Source organism: Myxine glutinosa, chromosome 2, assembly GCF_964187855.1.
Source record: "Myxine glutinosa chromosome 2, kmMyxGlut1.1, whole genome shotgun sequence".
Taxonomy (NCBI): domain Eukaryota; kingdom Metazoa; phylum Chordata; class Myxini; order Myxiniformes; family Myxinidae; genus Myxine; species Myxine glutinosa.
The window spans coordinates 15678205-15704149 of record NC_136262.1 but is presented as its reverse complement, the minus strand read 5'-3'; the positions used below and the strand labels follow the sequence as shown (position 1 = coordinate 15704149).

At 46.3% G+C, this 25945-nt stretch overlaps 1 protein-coding gene across 9 annotated transcripts in view; it reads right to left on the bottom strand.

Moving 5' to 3' along the window:
• LOC137422004 (aryl hydrocarbon receptor nuclear translocator 2) overlaps window positions 1–25945 on the bottom strand; it is a 195215-nt gene that overhangs the window by 34006 nt on the left and 135264 nt on the right. For 8 of the 9 annotated variants that reach the window (XR_013622627.1, XM_068108658.2, XM_068108660.2 and 5 more), the window contains exons 10-14: window positions 10637–10771; window positions 10297–10371; window positions 6129–6280; window positions 5963–6023; window positions 5700–5835 (exon numbers count right to left, since the gene is read on the bottom strand). Coding sequence is in view for 8 of the 9 variants with exons in the window: in XM_068108658.2 (XP_067964759.1) it covers window positions 5700–5835; window positions 5963–6023; window positions 6129–6280; window positions 10297–10371; window positions 10637–10771 (559 nt within the window). In the remaining variant the exon portion in view is untranslated. Of the gene's footprint in view, window positions 1–5658; window positions 5836–5962; window positions 6024–6128; window positions 6281–10296; window positions 10372–10636; window positions 10772–25945 lie in introns of all 9 variants that reach the window. The other variant, XM_078773004.1, reaches the window with a different exon arrangement.

Genomic DNA, 25945 nt, shown 5'->3' with positions numbered 1-25945 from the left:
AAATCCAACGGAAGGAAATCTCATTTCCTTTCACAAAGCCCGAAACAAGTGTGTGTCCACCCTCAGGAGAGCCAGGAAACAATATCTCTCCGTTCTCAGGACCGAACTCTCTTATCTGTCTCGCTCTTCCAAATCCTGGTGGTGTCTGGTCAAATCTGTTTCTGGTGTTTGTTCCCCTTCCATCCCCTCCCTCACCTCAAATGGCCACACGGTTGACTCCGCACGTGAAAAAGCTGAATGCCTCAACTCTGTGTTTGCCTCTAAATCTTGTGTCCCAAACCCATCCCTCTCTGTACCCACCATACCCAGTCGTACCCAGCTGCTCCTGGGACTCTGTGTCCTTTCCTCCTGACAAGGTGGAAAAGTTTCTGTCAACCCTCGACTCTGATTCTGCACCTGGACCTGTCGGCATCAGCCCACGGGTCCTAAAATCCTGTTCTTCCGCTCTTTCACTCCCTCTCTCTGTTCTCTTCACCCTCTCTTTTGCTCAAGGTCATCTGCCATCTGCTTGGAAATCTGCCAACATCACCGCTTTGCACAAAAAAGGTGCAAAAACAGATCCCAGCAACTACAGACCAATCAGCCTTCTCCCAATTATCAGCAAAGTCATGGAATCCATCATTGCTTCAGATATGAAATCTTCCCTCTTCTCCAATGGCTTGATCTCTGATCATCAATTTGATTTCAGACCTGGTCACTCTACTCTGGACATGTTGCTTCTGCTTTCTCAACAATGGATGGAGGTCCTCAATGCCAAACAGGAAATTAGAGCAGCCTCCCTTGACATATCACGTGCCTTCGATACGGTCTGGCACCCCGCACTGCTCACCAAACTCTCCTCTTTTGGTATCCATGAAAATCTCCATGCATGGCTGGTGGACTTCCTCTCTAGTTGTAGTCAACGTGTGGCCCTGAATGGGTTTCTATCATCTCCTCTTCCTGATCAGGCTGGAGTTTCCCAAGGCAGTGTCCTGGGCCCTGTGCTTTTTCTGGTCTTCATCAATGATCTCTCTGACTCTTGAAAATCCTCTCTATCTCTTTGCTGATGACTCTACTCTCTGTCGCTCCATTCTTCATCCCTCAGATCGGCAGTCTGCGGCCTCCTCACTCTCTGCAGACCTGGACAAAATCACAGACTGGGCAAACAAGTGGAACATGTCTTTCAATCCTGACAAATCTCACACTCTTAAGATGTCTCTCCGAAAAGACCGACTGGACAACCCTCCCATCCACTTTCTGAATAATCCTCTCCAAGATGTTCTGTCACTCAAACTTTTGGGTCTCACTATCTGCCATGATCTTTCCTGGGAAAACCACATTTCAAATCTGGCCTCCAAAGCCAGTCACCGACTGGGCATCCTCCGTCGTGCGAAGTCCTTCCTTGGTACACCTGAGCTCCTCACCACATACAAGGCTTTCATCCGCAGCTCAATGGAATACTGCTCTCCCCTCTGGGCTGGTGCTCCTGCCTCACACCTAGCTCGTCTTCACGCTGTTGAAACCAAAGCGTTCAGAATCATTGGAATCTCCCGCGATGAAGGTAACTCCAAGGGCCTCTCACTCACTCACCGCAGGCAGGTTGGTGGTCTTTCCGTCTTCTACCGACTCCTCTCTGGCCTTGCCCACCCCAGCTCTCTCTGGGCTCTGTCCCGCAAATATTCCTGCAGGTCGCACAAGATCTGACTGCAACCCTCTTATGGTTAAACTGCCAAAATCTCGGCTCTCTGCTCACCTTCACTCCTTCATTCTTCATTCTTCTTTTCTCCCGCCTATGGAACAAACTCCTCACTCTCTTCAATCCCACTCCTCCCTCCAGATCTTTAAAACAGCTGGTCACCACCATCTCTTATCTTCCCCCATCCAAAATCTTGATCTTTTCTACCCCCGCTAATTTCACCCCAATTCCACTTTTTTGAAATACCAACTTCTGTCCTGGAAGTCCTTGGGGTCCTTGTGTTTTATACTTCTCCCTCCCCCCCACCCCTCTTCCCACGCCTCCTCCCCCCAAGCCCTCTTCCTTCCACACATCTCCCTGCTCTCAAATGTTGTGTTTGTGTGCTTGCCCTTCTCTCCCCATCTTGTCTTCCGCTCCCTCTTTTTATATATTTTGTTTGTCTGGTTGATTTGTTTGTGAAGTAAATGTTAGCTCTTTCACGAGCCTCGATTCAGTATACAAAAAAAACAAACAAAAAAAACCCAGCAATGTCCTGGCTGTAAAACAGGTGTTTGTATCAAATGTCCTTAAACAGTCAAGCACTGACCCAGAATGGTAAGACATGGTTGCTTCCACAGAAATTGCTATATGGAAACTCAATGGAGCGGCATTTCCTGCTTAACAGTCAAGCTTTTATCATATGGGGATATAAAGTGGAAAAAGATATACGTATCAATGATCAGATGCCGCCAAATTTGTTATCTGACATTAAGCTTCCTTTTTTAAGCAAACACAGATGTTCTTGTGTTCATCTCTCCTCTGAAGGAATCTCGTGTTCATCTGAGAATGACAAATTGTGCTGTTCACGATTCAAAAGTGGATGCTGTCTCCAGCCTTTGTTAATCAAACAAGAGCCTGTTTTCTGGGAGCGTCAAGGTCAACTAGAGTATAAAAGTCTTTGGTTCGGGAATCAGGAGCCAGGAATTTGGAATCTAACCAGGATACACGCAAACAATGACCGACTGTTTTTCAACGATACAATGACATTGTTAACGCCCACAAGTGATGACCAGCGCATAAAACAGCCGGCTCAATGTCCCATCAGAAAGGAGAGAATAATTAATGAACGATGCAAATTGATTGGAAAAAGTATCTTTGCACAATTCCCTTCATTTTACGTCAGAGAAACAACTGAAATGGTGTTGAAGTTTTTCCGTGCTCATTCTGCTGAATTTGCTTCTTGAGTCTCATCACTAATTGGAAGACAAGAAATTAATTATTTGTTCCACCATCATTAACCTTCATCCTGTGACAATTCCTCTTTATTTATTTTGTATTGAGTTCAGCATGGTTTATCATTTGCACATATTCTTATTTGCACATCTTCCTATTTGCACATCTTATTTGCACATCTTCCTATTTGCACATCTTCTTATTTGCACATCTCCTTTTTTTGCACATCTTATTTGCACATCTTCTTATTTGCACATCTTCCTATTTGCACATCTTCTTATTTCCACATCTCCTTTTTTTGCACATCTTATTTGCACATCTTCCTATTTGCACATCTTCTTATTTGCACATCTCCTTTTTTTGCACATCTTATTTGCACATCTTCCTATTTGCACATCTTCTTATTTGCACATCTTCCTATTTGCACATCTTATTTGCACATCTTATTTGCACATCTTCTTATTTGCACATCTTCCTATTTGCACATCTTATTTGCACATCTTCCTATTTGCACATCTTCTTATTTCCACATCTCCTTTTTTTGCACATCTTATTTGCACATCTTCCTATTTGCACATCTTCTTATTTGCACATCTCCTTTTTTTGCACATCTTATTTGCACATCTTCCTATTTGCACATCTTCTTATTTGCACATCTTCCTATTTGCACATCTTATTTGCACATCTTATTTGCACAACTTCCTATTTGCACATCTCCTTTTTTTGCACATCTTCTTATTTGCATATATTCCTATTTGCACAGCTTCCTATTTGCACATCTCCTTTTTTTGCACCTCTTCTTATTTGCACATCTTCTTATTTGCACATCTTCCTATTTGCACATCTTCTTATTTGCACATCTTCCTATTTGCACAGCTTCTTATTTGCACAGCTTCCTATTTGCACAGCTTCCTATTTGCACATCTCCTTTTTTGCACATTATCTTATTTGCACATCTTCCTATTTGCACAGCTTCCTATTTGCACATCTCCTTTTTTGCACATCTTCCTATTTGCACAGCTTCCTATTTGCACATCTTCCTATTTGCACAGCTTCCTATTTGCACATCTCCTTTTTTGCACATCATCTTATTTGCACAACTTCCTATTTGCACAGCTTCCTATTTGCACATCTCCTTTTTTGCACATCTTCCTATTTGCACATCTTCCTATTTGCACATCTTCCTATTTGCACAGCTTCCTATTTGCACATCTTCCTATTTGCACATCTTCCTATTTGCACATCTTCCTATTTGCACATCTTCCTATTTGCACATCTTCCTATTTGCACATCTCCTTTTTTGCACATCTTCCTATTTGCACAGCTTCCTATTTGCACATCTCCTTTTTTGCACATCATCTTATTTGCACATCTTCCTATTTGCACAGCTTCCTATTTGCACATCTCCTTTTTTGCACATCTTCGTATTTGCACAGCTTCCTATTTGCACATCTTCCTATTTGCACAGCTTCCTATTTGCACATCTCCTTTTTTGCACATCATCTTATTTGCACATCTTCCTATTTGCACAGCTTCCTATTTGCACATCTCCTTTTTTGCACATCTTCCTATTTGCACATCTTCCTATTTGCACATCTTCCTATTTGCACAGCTTCCTATTTGCACATCTTCCTATTTGCACATCTTCCTATTTGCACATCTTCCTATTTGCACATCTTCCTATTTGCACATCTTCCTATTTGCACAGCTTCCTATTTGCACATCTTCCTATTTGCACATCTTCCTATTTGCACATCTTCCTATTTGCACAGCTTCCTATTTGCACAGCTTCCTATTTGCACATCTCCTTTTTTTGCACAGCTTCTTATTTGCACATCTTCCTATTTGCACAGCTTCCTATTTGCACATCTCCTTTTTTGCACATCATCTTATTTGCACATCTTCCTATTTGCACAGCTTCCTATTTGCACATCTTCCTATTTGCACAGCTTCCTATTTGCACATCTCCTTTTTTTGCACAGCTTCTTATTTGCACATCTTCCTATTTGCACATCTTCCTATTTGCACATCTTCCTATTTGCACATCTTATTTGTTCATGAGTTTTGAAGTAACAGTGCCTCGCATGAAACGTCCTTCCTTCTCCCAAGGATATGGTGATATCGTTTCGTGCATTTTGCCTACCAGTGTATAATTAAAACAAGCAAAACATGATGAAAATATAACTCTGTACATATCCGTCTGCATATACCTTGTTGTTGAGTTGAGTGGTTGGACCAAGCGAGAGATTATTGTCTATCAATTATTGTCGAGAGACCTATAAAAATTATTGTCTATCAATGTGACTGAAAAAGGCCAACCCCCGCTTGCGGGGGAAAAAATGGCCTCTAAAGGTGGTTGTAATGTGCCTGCCAAAGGGATTGACATTTTTATGCAATTGCAGACAATTTGCTTCCTTCTCTTTCCCCTTCTGCCTTTCATCCAGCGAGTTTATCTCTGATTATATGTGGAATTTTTCTTGGCAGGAGAGAACTCTTCCTGGGGAAAGATATGTGGTGGGCAGAAATGGTAGGATCATGATCTAGTGCTGGAATGTTGGGCTGAATGACCTTCCCTATGCTTGGTTTTCAATGTATTCCCCTGTCCATCCTACTCTCTTTTGACCTCGCCTGATATAAAGAAAGAACGCCTCCCCAAGCCTTGGCCAAACATCGTAAGTCTGACACATCTCCATGTTAAGTTTGGCCATAGGCCAACATGCTAAACTCTGGCTCGGAGGACAACGTCGCAGCCCGTGCCAAAATCAGCGTACATTCCCAAGGGAGGCCTTTGCCTTGCATCAGGCTGCAGTACCGGCGTCCAGGCCTGTCGTGTACACCTCCGCAAAGCGCGGGTCACGGTCTTGGCTGAGCAAGGGTTCCGTCTTGTCCAGGATCTTGGCGTGGTCCGGGGCACCGGATACATTGCTTGGGCCTCCTGGCATGCCGACCTTCATCCAAGGATTGAGGGACATGTTCAAAGCATCAATAGCAGATAAGAGTTTAATGTTCTGTAGGAAAACAGCAAGACATGATCAATTGAATATGTACATCGAAAGACAAAGCGGATCATGGTACCTGAGCGTGGTCAAATCCAGGGCTCGACTCTAGGTCTGAACCGCCCTGCTGCAGCTGTCGGCTAGGAGCAGGTTATAAGGAAGGTGAAATGCAACACGTCAAGGTAAGATAAATGTATTCCAACAGGATAACCATGTCGATAGGTGGTTGCTTTGTGCAGCCTTACTTCACGTTGGTATTCGTGCAGACAATGTACTCCACTTCATCCGAGTAAGGGTTCTGAAATGTGAATGAGCTCGTGCGAAGCCACAACCAGTCACGACCCTTGCTTCGGAATCGAAACATGACCGACAAAACCTGCCCCTTCAATTTCAACACCTGGGGTACGGAAAAGCAAAAGCAGGAACTTATGAGAAAACAAAAAAAAGACAGATTACTCATATAACTGAAGAAGCAAAAAATCCATCTTTGTCGATACCAGTGAGCGTAAGAGATCCCACACAAGCAGACACAGGCACACGAATGCATACACGCACGTATATGTGTGTATGCACACGTTTGTCTCAATTGTACCAAATCCGAATCAAAATGACACGGAGACGTGTTTTATTAGGCTCCGTTTTCCAAGGTAGATCATTATTTGATGGCATTAGAGCTCGATAACAGTAAAGGTGTCACAAGCAGAATAACAATAGCCCTTCAAGAACAAGGGTAAGGTTGCACTGCATGTTATCCCGAGCTGAAGCTGCTAATCCAAAGAACCTCACCTCTTGCAGACAGCCACTTCCTGGTCCTTTAGGACCAACGACATCAGTTCTTGCATTGGTGATGAGCGTAGCACAGCTATACCGCCGTTGTTAAGGTGAACAATGAAGGTAGTTACTGGATCCACTCTGAGGCTCATTCAATAACATTTGATGAATTACCTTGTGGGGTGTCATAAAGTTTGGAATCACTACCGCCACCACCACCACCACCAACTTATAGCTTTTCCATTATAGATCGATGACTGTAAATGATATCTGCTTTACCTACATTTAATAAGTCTGGTGTTGGCTTAGAGGTTCGGGTGCAGCTTGGGATCCTAGGATCCTGGGTTCGAATCCCGATTGATCGCTGAATTAACACCAGGGGGGGTTGACTCAGTCTGTCATCCTTCCGAGGTCGGCAAATGGAGTACCAGTTCACTGGTAATTCCCTGTGTGTCGCAAGAGGCGACTAACAGGGTTGGCGGCAGGAAGGGCATCCGGCCATAAAACATTGCTTCAAAAAAAGGCCAAGCCCTGCTCTGCGCGGAAAAATGGCCTCTAAAGGTAATTCTACATTGAATAATGGTGGGGTGTACGAAGATGGCCCACAGTGATGAGTGCTTGGGATATTCCTTCATTTCTTTCTGTTAAAATCAGAAGAGTAGCTTTCTTTGAGCAGGTTCTTACCTTTCTTGCAGAGAAATTGGAATATGAGCAGTAGATGTTGAATATATATGGAATATGTATACCTAATTAATTAATTAGTGTACAAACTGTTGTATAAATGGTGTGAGCCTAACCAGAGTGAAGACATGAAGATTTACTGGGTATAACATTGTGTGGTATACACAGTGCCCTCCATAAGCATTGGAACAGTGAAGTCAAATTTGTTATTATTTCTATACACTCAAGAAATTTGGATTTGAGATCAAAAGATATACAGAAGGCCATCTTTTATTTGTTAGTACTTACAGTGCATTCAGAAAGTATTCAGACCCCTTCGCTTTTTTAACATTTTGTTATGTTGCAGCCTTATGCTGAAATCGTTTAAATTCATTTTTCCCTCATCAATCTGCACTCAATGCCCCATAATGACAAAGAGAAAACAGGATTTTAGAAAGTTTTGCAAATTTATTAAAAAGAAAAAACTGAAATATCACTGACATAAGTATTCAGACCCTCAACTCAGTACTTAGTTGAAGCACCTTTGGCAGCGATTACAGCCTCGAGTCTTCTTGGGTATGACGCGACAAGCGATGCACACGTGGATTTGGGGATTCTCTGCCATCCTTCTCTGCAGATCCTCTCAAGCTCAGTCAGGCTGGATGGGGACCGTCGGTGGACAGCCATTTTCAGGTCTCTCCAGAGATGTTCGATTGGGTTCAAGTCAGGGCTCTAGCTGGGCCACTCAAGGACCTTCACAGAGTTGTCCCTAAGCCACCCCTGTGATGTCTTGGCTGTGGGCTTAGGGTCATTGTCCTGTTGGAAGGTGAACCTTCGGCCCAGTCTGAGGTCCTGAGCGCTCTGTTTCAGGTTTTCATTAAGGATATCTCTGTACTTTGCTCCGTTAATTGTTCCCTCAACCCTGACCAGTCCCCCAGTCCCTGCTGCTGAAAAACACCCCCACAGCATGATGCTGCCACCACCATGCTTCACCGTTGGGATGGTATTGGGCAGATGATGAGCGGTGCCTGGTTTCCTCCAGACATGACGCTTAGTATTGAGGCCAAACAGTTCAATCTTGGTTTCATCAGACCACAGAATCTTGTTTCTCAGTCTGAGAGTCCTTCAGGTGCTTTTTTGCAACTCCAAGCGGGCTTTCATGTGTCTTTCACTGAGGAGAGGCTTCCGTCTGGCCACTCTGCCATAAAACCCAGATCGGTGGAGTGTTGCAGTGATCGTTGTCCTTCTGGAAGTTTCTCCCATCTCCACACAGGATCTCTGAAGCTCAGCCAGAGTGACCATCGGATTCTTGGTCACCTCTCTTACCAAGGCCCTTCTCCCCCGATTGCTTAGTTTGGCCGGGCGGCCAGCTCTCGGAGGAGTCCTGGTTGTTCCAAACTTCTTCCATTTAAGAACAATGGAGGCCACTGTGCTCTTGGGAACCTTCAATTCAGCAGAATTTTTTTTTCGGCTTCCCCAGATCTGTGCCTCGACACAATCCTGTCTCTGAGCTCTGCAGGCAGTTCCTTCGACCTCATGGCTTGGTTTTTGCTCTGATATGCATTGTCAGCTGTGAGACCTTATATAGACAGGTGTGCGCCTTTCCAAATCATGTCCAATGCATTGAATTTACCACAGGTGGACTCCAATCAAGATGTAGAAACATCTCAAAGATGATCAAGAGAAATGGGAGGCACCTGAGCTAAATTTCAAGTGTCATAGCAAAGGGTATGAATACTTATGTCAATGTAATATTTTAGTTTTTTCTTTTTAATAAATTTGCAAAACTTTCTAAAATCCTAACAAAATAACAAATCAAATTTGTTATTCAAAATAACAAAGTGAAAAAAGTGAAGGGGTCTGAATACATTCTGAGTGCACTGTATATGGATATATGTTTTACCATTGTAGAATAATAGCACTTTTTATGTTCAGTCCCCCATTTCAGGTAAGCATAAGTATTGAAACAAATGACTGACAGATGTTTCTTGTTGCAATGATTGTTCACACATAAAAGGCCTGTGAATGTCTAGTCTTGGTTTTTGGCCTTTGCTTTTGCCTTGGGAGTTAGTAGGAGTAAACAAACATAAAGACCAGAGAACTGTCTATGAAAGAAAATTAAGCAATTTGGAAACTGAAAGAACAGAATAATTCAATTAGAACTAAAGCACAACAATTGGTCACAGAAAATACAACAATTTAGAATATGTTGAAAAAGAAAGAAACCACTTGTGTGCTTATCAATAGATAACAGGCAGGTCAGCCAAGAAAAACAACTGCAGTCAATGACAGAAAAATCATCACAGCTGGAATAGAGCCTGTGATGGATGCTGTGAAGCGGAACAGGTTGAGATAGTTTAGTCATGTGTTGAGGAAGGATGAAAGTGACTGGTTGAGAAGAGTGATGGAAATGAATGTAGAAGGAAGTAGAGGACGGGGAAGACGGAGAAAGACTTGGCTAAAGATGGTGGAAGAAGAAATGCGGGCAAGGGGGTTAACAAGGGGAGATGCAGAAAATAGGGCAAAATGGAGAAGATTGTCATGGGGGCCGCAAGGCTAACCCCCGCTCTAGTAGGGAAAATGGCCTTAAAATGCCTGTTGTTGTTGTATCCCTGCGTATCGTAATAGGCGACTAAAGGGTTGGCGTCAGGAAGGGCACCTGACCATAAAAAACATTGCCTCAAAAAGGGAACCATGATGATTGTCATGGGGCACGTAAGGCTAACCCCCACTTTAGCAGAAAAAAATGGCCTTAAAAAGGGAATTATTTTTATACGGTTTGAGAACCAAGAGCATCTGTCATTAAATTCTCATTAAATACCACCAGATGCCATGAAAAATGTATGAGATTTTTACAGGGACATGCCTCTGGCTTTGAAATGAAAACTTCCATTGCTTTAATTATCCTTAACTTAATGCTCCTTTTGCACCCAAAGTTCAGCTTTCTGGTGAGTGTTTTTCTCAAGTATTCCTCACACACACCTGTTGAAAACTCTCTCTCACGTGGCTCTGATCCTCTGGGTGGCAGAAGTCCACAGGATCCTTTCCCAACAGTTCCTGCAGCGATTGAGAGTGGTGGTCAGATCCTTGCTTTAAACATACAATTACCGTTTTAAAACTTTTGTTCAGTTCATAAGTGATGTTACCTGATGTTACCTTAACCAGCACAAGTGGAAATTATTTAAGCAAAGTTCATTAAATAACATTTTAAATAGCAAAGCTTTGGTAACATCTAAGAAAGGTTCACTTATTGTTATAGATGAAACTAAAGATGGTAAAGTTGGCACTACTTTCTCACTTAACCAACTCCTACTCTACGCACCTGTGGCTGGTATCCAAGCACCGCAGCGCAGCGGTGGTCCACAAAGGTGAAGGCACCATCCAGGTTATGCCGAGAGATGAATTCTGATGGGCCGCAGCTTCCTATCATGTCCCCACAGCTTGGAGAACTGGTTACCTGTGCAGCAGAAAGGCAGGTAGGTGTGAGGGGATTTAGAAGAGGCACGGAATCTATGCAGCATGGCACCTTTTAAAGGTAAAGAAAAAAATGCTAAATTTGCTTTATTTTGGTGTCAAATGCAAACCATCGCATCATTGTACATGATTCTTACTTGTCATAAATCAACTTACTATAATTCACCCAATGTCTGTCTGTCTGACAAAACCTGACAAATCTAACACTCAATATCGCTCTTCGAAAGGTCTGTCTGGTAAACCATCCCATCTTTTCTTCAACAATCCTCTCGAGGACATTCGCTCACTCAAACTTCTGGGTCTAAATATTTGCCATTACCTTTCTTGGGTAAACCACATTTCAAAGTTGGCCTCCATAGCCAGCCGCGAACTGGACATCCTCCATTGTACAATGTCTTTCTTTGGCACACCTGAACTCCATCAAGCTGTGGATGAAGGCCTTGTAGGTTGATAGGAATACTGCTGCACCCCTACCTCCCCCGCCCCCTCCCCTTACCCCTTCTGCACTGGAGCCCCTGCCTCACACCTTGCTCAGCTTGACGCCATGGAAACCAAGTACTTCAAGATCATTAGAATCTCCTGCACTAAAGCTGAGTCTATGGGCCTATCACTTCATCCACTCTCCACCTCCCACCATCTCCCTACACACCCCACTCCCAACCCTTCCTCCTTCCAAATTTCCAGTTTATCATTCCTGAGAGTTTGCTTCTGTATCCATCTTGTCCTCCCCTACCCCTGATTCTTCCCCACATCCCATAGCTGCCTCAGGTCTTCCTCTATTTTGTCCCCACCCATGCTGTTGCTGTTTCCCCCTTCTTTCTACTGATCCTTTTGTCCTGTTGTGGTCTGATTCTTTGTGTTCTACCTCTTCCACGAGCATCGACTTTGCATACAAAAATGGCCCAAAGGTTCTTGAGATGCATTGAGAAATGAAGTTGACGCCTGTTATCTTGTTTCTATATACCTGAGTTGCAACACTTCTGAATGGCCCTCATAAATAATTGTGGGCAGCATTCAAATCCTTGGGCCGAACAATGGCATCAACATAAACGTAACAATGGCATCAACATAAACGTAACAATGGCATCAACATAAACGTAACAATGGCATTGTGGCGGGCACAAGGGGCAATAATTCCACGCACCAGTGGGTGGCGAGAGCGCCCAGGCGGGGACCGATGGCACATGCCCCGCCCTTCGACCGATCGGCCACGCCCGGGGACTAGGCGTGGCCTCGGCACATATATGCGGGCTCTAAGCTCGAGCCCGCCCAGTGCTGCAGTTCGAGCTTTCGAAATAAAGACTCTTTTGTTTTAACAAACGCGTTGTGGCCTACCTCTTTGGCAAGCAAGTTGTGTGTGCGCAGCACCACACTTAACTGGTGACCCCGATTGGTTCAGCCGTCGCTGACCACCGAACGCGCCATGGCCACCAACACCGTCGCAGTAAAACTCCCAGAGTTTTGGGAAGCACAGGCCGACGTGTGGTTCATGCAGGCCAAAGCTCAATTTCAGCTTTGAGGCATAACGGCGGACGAGACCCGTTACTACCACGTGGTCGCCTCCCTCGGGCCCGGCACTGCCGCCCGAGTTGTGTCCATCCTGCGGCACCCGCCGGTCGACCACAAGTATGAGGCGCTCAAACGTCTCATCGCCACGTTCGGCCTCACGGAGATCGAACGGGCCGACCGCCTCCTGGACCTTCCCGAACTCGGCGACACACAACCATCCGTGCGGATGGATTTTATGCTGTCGCTGCTGGGTGACCAAGCCCCGGATTTCTTATTCTAGGCGCTTTTCCTATGCCAGCTACCTCTACAGGTACGCCTCGCGCTGGCCGGTTCCGAAATAAAGGAACCCCGCGCCCTGGCCGTAGAGGCCGACAAGTTTTTCGCGGCTTGCGACACGCGGTCGAGTTATGGTGCCGCCGTCGTGGATCCCGGGGCAGAAGCTACAGCGTCCCTCGTGGCTGCTGCCACGCCCCGCCCACCACCACCGCGGCCGCCGCCGCCGCCGCCGCTGCAAGCTTGGTGCTCTTGCCACGCCAGGTTCGGCCACGAGGCTAGGACGTGTCGCCCGCCATGCTCTTTTCACAAGTCGGGAAACGACCGGGCCGGCGCTCATTAGCGGCCCTGATCGTCGGCCATTCCGGCAGCCTCCTGTTCATTACGGACACCTTGTCCGGGCGCCGTTTCCTCTGCGATACAGGAGCGCAGGTAAGCGTCATCCCCGCCTCCACGTCCGACAAGCGAACCGCGGGCCGGGGCCCCGCGTTGCTTGCCGCCAACGGTACACCCATCCGCACATTCCGGAAGTGCTGCCTCTCCCTGCGGTTCGGAGGGCAGCGCTTTCAATGGTCGTTCGTGACCGCTAGCGTGCCCATGGCATTGCTAGCGTGCCCACTGGACAATGCCAAACAGGAAATTAGAGCTGTCTCCCTCGACATATCACGTGCCTTCGATACGGTCTGGCACCCCGCTCTGCTCACTAAACTCTCCTCCTTTGGTATCCATGGAAATCTCCACGCATGGCTGGCGGACTTCCTCTCTAGTCGTAGTCAACGTGTGGCCCTGAATGGGTTTCTCTCATCTCCTCTTCCTGTTCAGGCTGGAGTTCCCCAATGCAGTGTTCTGGGCCCTGTGCTTTTTCTGGTCTTCATCAATGATCTCTCTGACTCTCTTGAAAATCCTCTCTATCTCTTTGCTGATGACTCCACTCTCTGCCGCTCCATTCCTCATCCCTCAGATCGGCAGTCTGCAGCCTCCTCACTCTCTGCAGACCTGGACAAAATCACAGACTGGGCAAACAAGTGGAACACGTCTTTCAATCTTGACAAATCTCACACTCTTACGATGTCTCTCCGAAAAGACCGACTGGACAACCCTCCCATCTACTTTCTGAATAATCCTCTCCAAGAAGTTCTGTCACTCAAGCTTTTGGGTCTCACTATCTGCCATGATCTTTCCGGGGAAAACCATATTTCCAAGCTGGCCTCCAAAGCCAGTCGCCGACTGGGCATCCTCCGTCGTACGAAGTCCTTCCTTGGCACACCTGAGCTCCTCACCACATACAAGGCTTTCATCCGCAGCTCAATGGAGTACTGCTCTCCCCTCTGGGCTGGTGCTCCTGCCTCACACCTAGCTCGTCTTCACGCTGTTGAAACCAAAGCGTTCAGAATCATTGGAATCTCCCGCAATGACGCTATCTCCGAGGGCCTTTCACTTAATCACCGCAGGCAGGTTGGTGGTCTTTCCGTCTTCTACCGACTCCTCTCCGGCCTTGCTCCCCCAGCTCTCTCTGGGCTCTGTCCCCCAAATATTCCTGCAGGTCGCACAAGATCTGCCTGCAACCCTCTTATGGTTAAACTGCCAAAATCAAGACTCTCTGCTCACCTTCACTCCTTCATTCCTCTTTTCTCCCGCCTCTGGAACAAACTCCCTCACTCTCTTCAATCCCACTCCTCCCTCCAGGTCTTTAAAACGGCTGTTCACCACCATCTCTTATCTTCCCCAATCCAAAACCTTGATCTTTTCTACCCCCGCTAATTTCACCCCAAATCCACTTTTTTGAGGTGCCGACTTCATTCCTGGAAGTCCTTGGTGTCCTTGCGTTTTATACCTATCCTGCCTCCCCCCAGGCCCTCTCCCTCCAAAAACATCTCCCGATGTCCCTGCTCTCAAATGTTGTGTTTGTGTGCTTCCTCCCCTTCTCTCCCCATCTTGTCGACCGCTCCCCTTTTTATATACTTTGTTTGCTTGTTTGTTTGATTTGTTTGTTTGATAAATGTTAGCTCTTTCACGAGCCTCGACTCTGTATACAAAAAAAAATAAAAAAATATATGGGCAAAAGTCCTACTACTTAAGCAAGCAAACTATGGTATAGATGGGCAAAAGTCCTACTACTTAAGCTAACAAACTATGGTATAGATGGGCAAAAGTGCTACTACTTAAGCAGGCAAACTACTGTATAGTTGGGCAGAGTCCTACTACTTAAGCTTGCAAACTATGGTATAGATGGGCAAAAGTCTTACTAATTAAGCTAGCAAACTATGGTATAGATGGGCAAAAGTCCTACTAATTAAGCTAGCAAAGTATATTAAATTAAGAAGTTGATATAAATTATATTATAGAAATCACTCATTGGCAAATTTCCATCACATAATATCAAATTGTCAGTGAAGGATTATCACCGTCTTCCATTCAAATCTTTCAACACCACTCCATTATTTTTCTGTAAGTGTTGTCCAAACTCAGCTGTACTATGCCCACGCCAGCTCGTGAATGTGAAAGGATTATGTGGAAATTGAAAACATGTGGGCAATTTTTCCACACTTTCCTGTGTAAGCTGTTTCCAATACTTTTGCATGGAGATGCACACTCTGCAAGCCTAATGCTTACTTCACATTGCACACTGGCCAAAGAAACTTAAGTAGTTCACCAGAAAAAAAGAAAAAAAAGAAGTACAGATACATTCAAAGTACACCGCCCTAATTCCAAATATATAAATATCCTCTAGCGTGGCATATCAATACCGCCATGCAGCTCATAGAGACTGTATTGGGAGGGAGAGGTGTTCAATAAATTGATTGATTAATTGCATAATTAAAACAAATAAATAATGATAATAAAATATTTTCTTAATCAATTGGCAAATAGCATACCTAAACCACCAGTGAGTGCTTCATCCGAAGCTGTAACTTTTTGAAAATTAATGGTCATTAATCAAAAAAAATAATTGATCAATCAATAAATAAAATTAATCGATTACTTGATTAATCAATAAATCAAAATATCCTTTCTAGCCAGATCACTTGATCATTGTCGTGTCCAAATATCAGCTTCCTAGCTCAAAAGGTGCCCGAGATATTTGCAGATGAGAAAGAAAAAAATAAATCATTAATAAGGAAAATAAATAAATAAATAAATATTCATTTTTAAATAAATAAAATAAATAAATAAATAAATATTTTAATAATCATAAAATATTTAAATAATTAATCAATTGGCTAATATAATACCCAAACCACCACCGATTGATCTGAATCTGTAACATGAAAAAGATTCATTGATCAAATTAATCAAATAATTAAAAAATTAATCGATTAATTGATTGATCAATAAATCAAAAATACCCTTTACAGCCAATCACTTGCTCATTGTCATGTCCAAATATCAGCTTCCTAGCTCAAAAGGTGCCTGAGATATTGCCCAGACGAGAAAGGAAATAAATAAGTTCTTAATTAATCGATAATAATTAAATAACTGATCAATTAATTTATTAATCAAAAAACAAACGTTTTGGCAAAACTTTGCCAAGTTCAAAAAACAAACAAAACGAAATAACGTTGTGCCAAAGGACTTGCTCACTATTGTGCTGAAATTTCAGCTTCCTATCTCAAAGGATGGCTGAGGTATATCGCCCGGACAAACAAATAAACAACCGGAGTGAAAACTGAGTTCACGGACCGGAGTTCACGGAGTGAAACAACTAACCCTAACCCTTTTCAGCATGCGTCATCGCCGTGCCCCCTTCGGTGCCCGGCAATGACGTCATGCAGCGCCTGGAGATGGAATCGGAGAGGAGCGGTGTACAACAAATTTAGTAGGCCTACAATAATTGCATTCTCATAATGTAGGCATTCCCTCGTCCCTTTCGCTGTAATATTTATGTTAAAGGCGGAAGGTTGGCCAAAGTGGGACATGACCTAAGACAGGGCATTGTAATTTTTGTGTGTAAACTTTGAAAAATTCTCACAAATCACCAAAGCTGGCGCAATGATGAGTGGATTCAAAGAAAACGTTTGACCTCGAGGCCTTTTTACAATCAAATGGCATTGGGGCACATTTTGATGCGATGGAAAAAAAATTACAATCTTGGGCAACCTTTCCCAATTGGATATCCACCAGCAACTGGTATTATGAAAATTTTTATCATTCAATCACGGGCTAGAGGTACGCACACTGTCTTCTAGCCTGGGTTTGAACCTCGGCCCAGCTACAAACTGTCATTCTGGTGTTTCACAGGCAGGGTTATTAATCAATATGTGTGTCGTCCCTCGGATAAATATTAAACGGGCGTGCCATCTGTCAGCATTCCTTGGTGTCCTTCTCGAAAAATAGGCAAACTATCGTTGGCACCATGAACACATTACAAATTCCTGTCATAATCTACAGAGGGAATTGCATCAGCTGCACAGCCGTGCCCTCAGCCAATGAAGCTACCCCGCAGCCTTGTGCTGCCTACAAACGAGGAACAAGTGCCCTGCTCTCTCTATAAAGGAGTTGGGACTTTGATGATGATATACAGGGTGAGTCAAAAGTAGCGCCCAATTCCTGTTTATATATATATATATATATATATATATATATATATATATATATATATACACAAAGAATTAAGTTAAGCACCCCCCCCGTTTTTTTACAACCTCGCACATTACAAGTTTGTTGTCGTCAAAACAGTGTAATATACCCATGATATTGCTATATTTTCTGGAGAAGTGATATTATGGTCACATAAAAATATAACAATCATGCCGTTTTCAATATTTTATTCTGAATAATTTAAGGTGAAATTTTTTGGGAATTTTAGGCATATTTTCACCTCAATTTAAGTATGGAGCTATAGGTCCATCACGGACAGTGTGGATGACGTTTATGTTTTCTAACGTACAGTCATTGTTCTGAGAAGACCTCTAGCGATCTTTGCGTCAATAACGTGTGTAGGACCCACGTGATCGGATCACTGACTCAACCAATCACTTTTTTTCACTTTGATCACTCAATTTCATCAATGGATAATTGCTAATGTCATACCAATCATTATTTGATCTCACATACCTTAGAATATATGCCAATGTATACATATACACAAAGAATATATATTAGGGGGTGCTTACCTTAATTCGTTGTGTAGGGGTGCTTAACTTAATTCTTTGTGTATATATATTATATATATATATATATTTCTGTCAGTTGATTGTTTGTTTGCCATTTGTATTACAGTGTACAAGAAGGTAGAAATAAATGAATGACATGTTTATCGAACCATTTATTCGGGGGAAAATTATTACGGAAAATTATTACGGGGGAAACCCTTAGCTACATTCGTTGCCGTTTTCGGACGACCGGACTTCTTTGCAGTGGCTACCGACCCTGTTGCTTCAAATTTCTCGACAATCAATCGTATGTTTCTTCCCTGGGGTGGGTTAATATCGAATTCCTGTGCCAAACGGCGTGCCGCCATCGTTGGTTGTTCATTACATTTGCAGTAATGTTTCACGGCCGCAATGCGTTGATTCATTGAAAGGTAATTCATGGTTCAATTTGGTGCAACTTCAGTAACTTTCCAAACTCTCAGCAATAACCTGCAAAATAAAAACAAAAATAAATAAATTAAGAAAATTAATAATCTGCAAGGCAATTATTAACAACATGACATCCCAGAAAGAATCTGACAGCCGAAAAAACAGAAATCGGGCGCTACTTTTGACTCACCATGTATACTGAGAATAATATGCATTAAGCAGTAAAATTCTTTCCAATTATACTGACTTTACCTTTTGGTACTGATACAGACACAAACTTCTTTTCAGATTACTCTTTACTTCTGCCACCGAAGATGGACAGAGGTTATGTATTCATTCCTATTTGTCTGTGAGCAGGATATCTCAAAAGGTTATGGATGGATTTGGACAAAACTTGGTGGACAGGTTGAGGACTAATATCAAGATCCGGATATGAGAATTTTTAAAGTGATTCTTGACAGTTTTGAAAGTGATGGCATGGCGTCTCAAAAAGTTGTGGACGGATTGGGATGAAACCTGAAAGATGGGTTCGTTAGGTGTGTGTGTGTATATATATATATATTGTTGTGGATGTGAGAATGGTGTTGTGTTTTTTTATTATCGTTGTAAGTGTAATGAATTGTTGTAAAATATCACCCTCCTTCCTCCATTTGGTGTGTAAAGGTTAAAGGTCGTCCCCGTAGTTATTCCATATACAATCACGTAGCAAATCATAGATCTCCCTGTTCAGAAGTTATGTCCTTATTCTGTGTATTAGTTTAAGGCTTTGTCTTCCATTAATTGACACTCCATTGCACCGAATTCAAATAAGGTAGATTCCCTTCGCATTCCCCTTTTGTCATCAATTGCCAACTACATTGGGCGGTTTTCTGCATTCGCCGCTGCTGCTTTGGGACCATGTTTTTCACTGCAAGACTCCATTGAGCACGAGGTCATCTCGGAGCAGAAGGTGGGAGGAGTCAGCCCAGCGCCAGGAACAAGGCGTGGCCTTGCCAACGCCTCCTCTGGGGGCGGGATCGGTGGGCCCTCACGGCCAATCAGGGCCGAGGCGAGCTTGCCGATGGGCGTGTCCTGGAGGCCGGCGGCTTGATCGCCCCAGGCGCAATAAAAGCACGCGCGGAAGCCTTTGAGATCGAGAGAGAGAGAGAGAGAGAGAGAGAGAGAGAGAGAGAGAGAGAGAGATGCGGCAGATGAGTCCAGAGGCAGTACCACGAGCAGTACCACGCAGCTTTGACTCCCCCCAGCAGCTTTGACTCCCCCCAGCAGCTTTGACTCCCCCCAGCAGCTTTGACTTCCCCCCAGCAGCTTTGACTCCCCCCAGCAGCTTTGACTCCCCCCAGCAGCTTTGACTCCCCCCAGCAGCTTTGACTCCCCCCAGCAGCTTTGACTCCACCAAGCAGCGTTGACTCCACCAGGCAGCGTTGGCTCCACCAGGCAGCTTTGACCCGTTACCACGCGGGAACCAGGATCGGTGGCATCGGTGGCCGTCGAGGTCCAGCCCGACGTCCCGTGCGGGATCAAGCCCGAACCATCTGCTCCAGCTGAACCTTCCTCTCCCTCCAGCCATCCACCTCCTGCCATTCCTGTCATCATTCCCCGGGTAAGTGTGATTGTAGTCTGTCTATTCTTTTGTCTTGTCCTTTAAGTAAGACTGTAATAGGTAAGCTAATTTGCACTGTGTCTTCTTCTTCTTCTGTATTTTATTTTATTATCTTTCCTCTTCCTTGGTTACTTTTCATGGTGTACATAATAGGTAGAAATAAATCATATTCGTATTTCCTACTGCTGTCTTCCTCTTCTTCACATCCTTCGTCTTTGTCTTTTCCCCATTGAAAACCTGTGGCACAATTTGGCCAACGTTCAAGGAATCGGGTTAGTTTCTGTTAATAGTTCGTGCCGCAGTTGCTAAACCGCTCGGCAATTAACATCTGTCCGCGGTACGAACGGGGCTGTGCACCTGCCTTTCCGAAGGTAGCTGGGCAGCGTCAGGGGCCACGTCGGTCAGTCATAAACGAGGGGATTAATCCCCCCTCGATAAGGGGAACAGAGGCCGACGTTGGGTTCCGTAACAATTGGTGTCAGGAGTGTCGGATTCGGACCTGAAGCGCGAATAGCACGCTCAAAATTACGAGTGGCCCGAGATTTTATTTTTAATATCCCAAATTTAAAATCATGCCATGGATGGTCAAGGCGATCGGATGCCGGTGGGGGAATTAGAGGGGTTAGGGGTAACCCAGGACCAGAGGGAAGAAATGGAGGAGGAGAGAAATGGTGAGGTGGTTGCGGGGGTATCAGGCACACGAGATGGCGACGCCGCGCACGAGGTTGGAGGCGCACAAAATGGCACCTCGCACATGGTCGCGGCAGTCGAGCCCGCGTTGTCAACAGTCTGGGATCCATTTTTTGCAAATTTGTCGAAATTCTTGACCCAATGGAATGAGGAAAACAAAATGTATGCCCAGGGGCTCATATCCACCAGGGAAATTAACGACATGGGTGTTCAAATGACTAAGGAACTAAAAGAAATGAATGCAGAGTCAAAAAGGAAGATGGGGACCAATTTGGCAATGGGGGAGAACCTTGGGGGCAGATTGGGCGAGCAGGTCCCAAGGGTGCACGATGAGGTAAAGCGACTCGAGAAGCGCAGGTGGAGCGAAGCGGAGAAAAGCACGGGTAAAATGACGGGTATAGAGATCGCGACCCGGGGTATGGGGCAGCCGGCGACCGCTGAGGTAGAGGGAATTTTATTAAAGCCAACGGTCATCGAGGTGAACAAAGAAATAATGGGTATAGTTGAAATTGAAAAGACGACGGAGGTAGCCCGGGAATTGGAGGAAGGAATGGAAAATGTGCAAAGTCCGTTTTCACATCCTGATGCCGTACTTGCTAATCCTTATAAAGATTTGCAGGTGCGCGTGGAGAAAAGGATCCCCCAGGTGAGTCGTGCTGTGTATTGTGCGGATAGATTTTGCAGGAGGATGTTTGGCGACAAAATAATTTTCGCGCGCTTGGGATCGAGAAAGCATCCGGGCGTTGGTGAAGGGTCCCCTGTGAGTGGAAATGGCGCGCTTGTGGAAAATAAGTGTGCATCGGGGAATGAGCGTGTTACGGAGCGCGAGTGTGAAACCGAGTGCGAGCGAGAATGCACGTCGGAGGGTCTGTGTGAAACAGAGTGTACGGAGTGTGACACGGAGAGTGAGTTGGTGGTGGCGCGAGTGCGAGAGAGCACATCGGAGCATGAGTGTGACACCGAGTGCGAGCGAGAATGCACGTCGGAGGGTCTGTGTGAAACAGAGTGTACGGAGTGTGACACAGAGAGTAAGGTGGTGGTGGAATGTGTGCGAGGAAGCACACCTGAGTTGGTTGTGGCGCGGGGGTGGGAGAGCCCATCGGAGCGCGTTAGTGGGTGGATGCAAGAGTGCACGCCCATGGTGAGTGGTACGGAGTACATACCGAGTGAGGAGAGTGCGCAAGACGGTGCGCGAGGTGTGTTAAGGAAGTGTGCGAACGGCGAGTGTGCGCGAGAGGTGTGGTGTGTAACAGGGAGTGCGGAGGTGGCATGGACGGAGTGTGTGGGATGCACTGGAGGCGCCGAGACGCTGGGTTTTGTGAGTGTCAAAAGGGTCGCGTGTGCGTGTGGGCATGTGAGTGAAGCATCGACGTTGACCGGGCAGCGTTTAGGGCGACGGATAGCCGATGCGAGCACTCGGGGCACGGTGCGCTTTGCTGGATGCGAGGCCTGGCGCGGGTCGGTGTTGCGTCGCTTCTCTTTGAAGCGTCGTTGCCGATTCGGGCTTGGCCCCGCCCGCACGGTCGAGTCCGGGTCTTGTCGGGCGAGGCGACCAGTCTGGTTCAGGGACAGGTTGGAGGAAGCGGCATGGTGCCCCCTGGTGGCGGGGACGGGGTTCCGACCGGGCGAGATCGAGCCATCGGGCCGGAGGCCGCAAGGATCCGCGCCGAGATGGTGCGTGGAATCTCGGCCCGACCAAGCCTCCCCCCCCCCCCCCCCCTGAACCGAATGCCGGATGGATTCAACCTGCAGGCGACCAAACCACCCAAATTCATTGCTCGGCTTTGGGAAGCCGAGCTTTAATGATGTAACGACGCACCGAGGCTCAGATATAGCGGACTGTAATGATGATAGTGTTTTGGATCCGAAATTGAAAATAGTGAATTTGAAAAGCAAAATTTGATGATTGGCAAAGGATTGGTATAAGGATTGGCAGTGATTGGAAAATTTTTGATTGGCTGGAATTTGGTGAGCAAAATTTATAGTGAGAGATGCCCGATGTGGTGGGATGGCAACTCTGCCATCCCTCACAGAGGGGGCAAAGGAGCAATAGTTTTATGGGGTTTATGGCAGTGAAAACTAGCCCGGGAGGGTTAGGCTAAAATGATAGGGATCTAGAGAAGATGACCATAGGTAACGGTAAGGTTAAGTAGCACCAGTGGACAGGTAGGCGGGGACATAGAGAGGGTAGTTGGATGATAATGACGAGGGAGCGCAATAATGTAAGGGGCGACGGGGAAGCGCAAGTTTTAGCAGGGCACCAGGTAGCTTAGATGATGCCGTGTGTGTGAGAGTATTGATATCGAGCAAATGAGGAATTGCGGGGCAATGCTCGGGAGAGATGTGTGTGTGAGCGTGGGAAAATCTGGGTGCCTGAGGCAATGGTTTTGAGAATCGAAAGTGTATGGAGCAGTGTATGACCGAGTAGTGGTGATTGTGTGTTGTGTTGACCAAATGGTCCAGGGAGGAAGGAGGGTGCAGGAAGCACCAGTAGGAGTGATTGCACAGGTGTGCAACTGCAGGTGAATGGAGAATGGTTGTGTGGGATACATGGAGTATGGAATGGATGGTCGTGGAGTGAGTATGGTGGAAACTGTGGAGTGGAGTGGATGGTGCGGAGGGGTGTGGATGGGGGAAAGGAGGATGGACCCCATCACGAATACCCTGGGAGGGTAGTGTAAGTGTTACGTAGAGGGTACAGGTAAATTGTGGTTGAATATTGGCATCTGTGGTGCGTGTGGAAGAATGGAGTTTGGATGGGTGCATTAGTGACGTGGAAATGGCTGGGCGTGTGGCCTGTTAGTGTGTGTAGTTGGTTGAGCACTCCACCACTGTGAGGATGTCGGCCAGGTGAGGCCGCAGGTGGGCTCTGGGAGCCGTTAGAGTTGTGGATGGGGCCCGAGGATCCGGAGGACGGACCCGGGTAGCCCAGTGCCAGAGGGCACCGAGTGGGGAGAGCGCCAGAGGGCCTTCCCCAGGTATATAGGTTAGGGTAAGGAGCAGGTAAGCTCGGAGGCAACTGCAGTGGTGGAGGTGTGCAGGTGGGTAGACCTGCTGGGAGAGCCACACGACCCAGTCCTGAAATTGTGCAAGTGCACAGGGAGTTGAATCGGGGGAGTGAGACCCCAACTTGAGGAAGCACCACAGTTTGGTCAATGGGAATTTGGTTCTTAAAACCGCATAGAGTAAGACGGCCAATGGTTTAGCAGGGAAAGACCCCGGGTAGTGTAAAGTGTGTTAAAGTCATTTAGAAGATAGTTAGGATTAAGAATCTCCTCGCACCATCTACATCCACTCACCTGAGATGACGTACCTCCACACCATGCCAGGTTGTTTTATTATTTTGGTGCAAATGTTTGAAATGTGAGACGCATCATGACGTGGGTGTGACATTGTGCTTTGTTGTTCCATCTCTCCCTCCTTATGAGGATTGATGATGAATTGGGTGATGGCAAATTTTGGTTAGAGGGATTGTGGGGACGAATTTGGTATAGGGGAAATATGGGGAAGACGTGACGGTAGCGACGAATTTGTAAATGTGTGGGTTTTTGTAAATATGGGGTAAGGGCAAGGGTAGAGTAGGTAACAGGGGGGGTGACGTACGGTAGGGACGAGCTTTTCTCCGCTCAGTCTCCAGACTCACCTCACCTTGCATTGCCTTTATTGATGTGTACCCTTGTGACCTTACCCCTCACTCACCTGTCTTCTCCCGCCCCCTTGTCTCCCACCCGAGGACTGTGCGCCACTGGGCGCTGAGGGGAGCGTGCGGGAGTCCGCCATTGTGTGCCCGAAACTCCCGCAACCAGCTGTCTGCATCGATGCACCACTTATGGACCACATGTCTGTGGCTGAGCACCACTGATGGACCCCACGGGTGGGGGCATGGCCCCTCTGCTGGAACCGGCCATGATGGCCCGAGATCTTGCTGGCGGACCTTGGTAACATGGCACCTATGCCATACAGGTGAACCACACATAGTCGGCCCTGTGGGCCATAAATAAAAAGAACAATGGACACGTTTTGTGCATGTCATTTTATTATGTCCAAATAGGCCGCCAGCAAAGACGAAAGACAACATCTGGAAGAACGACAATGGCCAGTAGAGGGAGCCGAAGAGGAAGACCGGCACCAGGGGTTTGTTGGGTATTTTTATTATTGAACTGTGGAGACTGTGCACCGATTGGTGCTTGATGGTGCTTTGGTGCGTCGATGCAGCACAGGCTGTCTCCCCCCCCCCCCCCCCTCCAAAAGAACAATCGCAGGTCCTGGGTTGCATTTTGTAAATACAAGTAGCGTAACTGTAAATAATGCGCCCCCACCGTAAGTGTTTAGTTTGAAGACAATTCCGCAATTAGGTTAGCTGTGGGCGTAAATCTGTTAGATAGGGTGCAATGCAGCAGCGGGACATATTTATTTGTGTTTTAAAACTGTCACACTCAGGGTCAGGTTAAATGTAGAGGGAACTACACCTACGTGCCACACTAAAGGTAAAAGTTTAATAGGCCCGGGTCGTGCCTAAGAGGAGGAGGGTGCAGTGTTGTGGATGTGAGAATGGTGTTGTGTTTTTTTTATTATCATTGTAAGTGTAATGAATTGTTGTAAAATATCACCCTCCTTCCTCCATTTGGTGTGTAAAGGTTAAAGGTCGTCCCCGTAGTTATTCCATATACAATCACGTAGCAAATCATAGATCTCCCTGTTCAGTAGTTATCTCCTTATTCTGTGTATTAGTTAAGGCTTTGTCTTCCATTAATTGACACTCCATTGCACCGAATTCAAATAAGGTAGATTCCCTTCGCAATACCCTTTTGTCATCAATTGCCAACTGCATTGGGTGGTTTTCTGCATTCGCCGCTGCTGCTTTGGGACCGTGTTTTTCGCTGCAAGACTCCATTGAGCACGAGGTCATCTCGGAGCAGAAGGTGGGAGGAGTCAGCCCAGCGCCAGGAACAAGGCGTGGCCTTGCCAACGCCTCCTCTGGGGGCGGGATCGGTGGGCCCTCGCGGCCAATCAGGGCCGAGGCGAGCTTGCCGATGGGCGTGTCCTGGAGGCCGGCGGATTGATCACCCCAGGCGCAATAAAAGCGCGCGCGGAAGCCTTTGAGATGAAAGAGAGAGAGAGATGCGGCAGATGAGTCCAGAGGCAGTACCACGAGCAGTACCACGCAGCTTTGACTCCCCCCAGCAGCTTTGACTCCCACCAGCAGCTTTGACTCCCCCCAGCAGCTTTGACTCCCCCCAGCAGCAGCAGCTTTGACTCCCCCAGCAGCTTTGACTCCCCCCAGCTTTGACTCCCCCCAGCAGCTTTGACTCCACCAAGCAGCATTCACTCCACCAGGCAGCTTTCACTCCACCAGGCAGCTTCGACCCGTTACCACGCGGGAACCAGGATCGGTGGCATCGGTGGCCGTCGAAGTCCAGCCCGACGTCCCGTGCGGGATTAAGCCCGAACCATCTGCTCCAGCTGAACCTTCCTCTCCCTCCACGCATCCACCTCCTGTCATTCCTGTCATCATTCCCCGTGTAAGTGTGATTGTAGTCTGTCTTTTGTCTTGTCCTTGGGG